Here is a 2,383-nt window from a genome sequence, read left to right on the forward strand (position 1 = left end):
CATAGAAGTAGTCTCTAAAGAGATTCCACATGAACTCAGGAAGAGGATGTGAATTTGATGTACAGTATGTCCTCACTGAACGTCTTTGATACTGTCTTGGAAACTGAATCTTTAAGCAAAATTATGTATAGTGAAACCAATTTATTCCTCATCAACATTATAAGTAAACAACTTTGAACAAAACAGTGGTGTTGGAGGACCTACTGTACATTGTTTCCATAAAGTCAATTTTCAGGCAAATACAAAATGAAGTCAGGACTTCCTGTATATGAAAAGGTGGTTGTGATTTCACCTGGAAAACAGGTTTATTGCTCAGAAACTAAAGGAGGCCACCTAGGTAGAGAGGATTCAGTCATGATGTTTACGCTAAACAAAGGATCCCAGAATACTCATCATTCCAGTTAAAGGCATAACAAAGAAGACAATATTCACATAGGAAATGTGGAAAGGAATAAAAGCCATCAAGCCACAAAAATAATGTGACCAAGGGGGTAGGATTTGCAGACATAGAGATTTAATGTGCTTGCCCTTTCTAACGCACACAAGAAAAAGGATGGAACAGATCATGAGATTAGACTGTTCTGCTGTGCAGCTTCCACAGGGCACTTTGAATGTCCCTGTTTTTCAGGCTGCAGATGAAGGGGTTCAGCAAGGGGGTGACCACCACAGCGTACATTGCTGACGCCACCACCTCATTCCTGGGGGATGATGACACAGCGGAAGTCAGGTACACGCCAATGCCTGTTCCATAAAATAAGCAAACAACTGCCAGGCGAGAGCCGCAGGTGGAGAAGGCTTTATAGTTCCCATCTGAGGATGGAATTCTTAGAATGGGGAAGACAATTGTATAGTAACACAAAAGGATCCCTGAAATGCGAAGAAAACCAAATATAGTACTATCTAAATATATGTATATGTTATTGATGTCACTGTCAGAACAGGCAAGGTTGAGACATTGAAATGGGTCAGAGAAAAAATTAGAGATTTCCACATTCTTGAAGCAGATGAATTGTAACACAATCAAATTGTGCAGCTGGGAATCCAACAGGCTAAGGAAAAAAGGCACCAAAACTAATAAGACACAGAGGTGAGGATTCATGATGCCTGGGTAGTTCAGGGGGTGACAGATGGCCACAAACCAGTCATAGGCTATCACAGTCAGGATCATGTCATCCTTACATGCAAAAAGGACAAAGAAAGACATCTGTGTCAGGCAGTCCCCATGGTAGATGACTCTGCTATGCGATTGCATCTCCTCAATCATCTTGGGGACTGTGGCCGAGGTGAAACCGATGTCAGGCAAGGACAAGTTGGAGAGGAAGAAGTACATGAGGGTGTCGAGGTGGGAGTCAGAGCCGACGGCCAGGATAATGAGCAGGTTCCCTAGCACCGTGACCAGGTACATGGACAGGAAGAGCCCAGTGAGGATGGGCTGCAGTTCTGGATTCTCTGAGAGTCCCAGGAGGAGGAATTCTGAGACACCTGTGAGATTCTGTGGCTCTGTGTCACTTGGACACCATGAGAAGAAAAGAGGACTGGAAAAATAAAAGATAAAAACCAGCACTTAATGCTGTGTGTGTATTTTGGATACAAGCAATTCACAAGGAACATTTTCACACTTGAGGACCACACACCCTCAGCAATATTTCTCCATTGTGACAAACCCAAAAATCTCAGAATTATTACATAATTTACTTTTTTGCTATTCAACTCTTTCTGTACATACCTACTTTAGAGAAAAGCCACTGACCAATGTCAGAAGATCAAAATGTAATATATAACAAATCCATGATCTCAGTAAAATATGGCCTATTCTTTTCAGAAAAAATAAAAATAAATAAAATGTTCTTCTCTCTTTAAGAAAAAAAAACTCAATCTAATTGAAAGAAATTAAGAAGCAGTGAAACACACTTTATTTTATTCTGACACCGTGCTACAAATTCCTTTGATGTAGAATATTTATAAGCACTATACAAGAGCTAGGACTGCATTATCTAAAAACTAAATCAAACCTTACAGTTTTTAATCAGAAGATCTTTTTACATGCCGGTTACTTTTCATATTTATTATCATCCTTAGGTTTTCTGACATCATTTCTTCATAAAAGTAAATGCACAGTCAAATATGGGAGCTGTGTTTCCAGATTCATTAAATGTATAACTCTTGGCCGGGTGCGATGGCTCACACCTGTAATCCCAGCACTTTGGGAGGCTGAGGGTGATGGATCATTGGAGGTCAGGAGTTCCAGACCAGCCTGGCCAACATGGTGAAACCCCGTCTCCAGTGACAATACAAAATTAGCCAGGCATGGTGGCGGGCACCTGTAACCCCAGCTACTCACGAGGCTGAAACAGGAGAATCCCTTAGAACCTGGGAAGCAGAG

At 41.3% G+C, this 2,383-nt stretch overlaps 1 protein-coding gene across 1 annotated transcript; it reads right to left on the reverse strand.

Moving 5' to 3' along the window:
* Nucleotides 1-571: 571 nt before the first annotated feature.
* Nucleotides 572-2,383, reverse strand: LOC100968670 (olfactory receptor 7E24-like). The gene has a single exon (XM_055093848.2). The coding sequence runs from the start codon at nt 1,403-1,405 to the stop codon at nt 572-574; it is 834 nt and encodes a 277-aa protein (XP_054949823.2). The 5' UTR covers nt 1,406-2,383.

This window comes from Pan paniscus, chromosome 9, assembly GCF_029289425.2.
Source record: "Pan paniscus chromosome 9, NHGRI_mPanPan1-v2.0_pri, whole genome shotgun sequence".
NCBI lineage: Eukaryota > Metazoa > Chordata > Mammalia > Primates > Hominidae > Pan > Pan paniscus.

Bases quoted from the DNA above. Each gene is read 5' to 3' on its own strand.
- LOC100968670 (XM_055093848.2), bottom strand. From the start codon at position 1,405: ATGTACCTGGTCACGGTGCTAGGGAACCTGCTCATTATCCTGGCCGTC.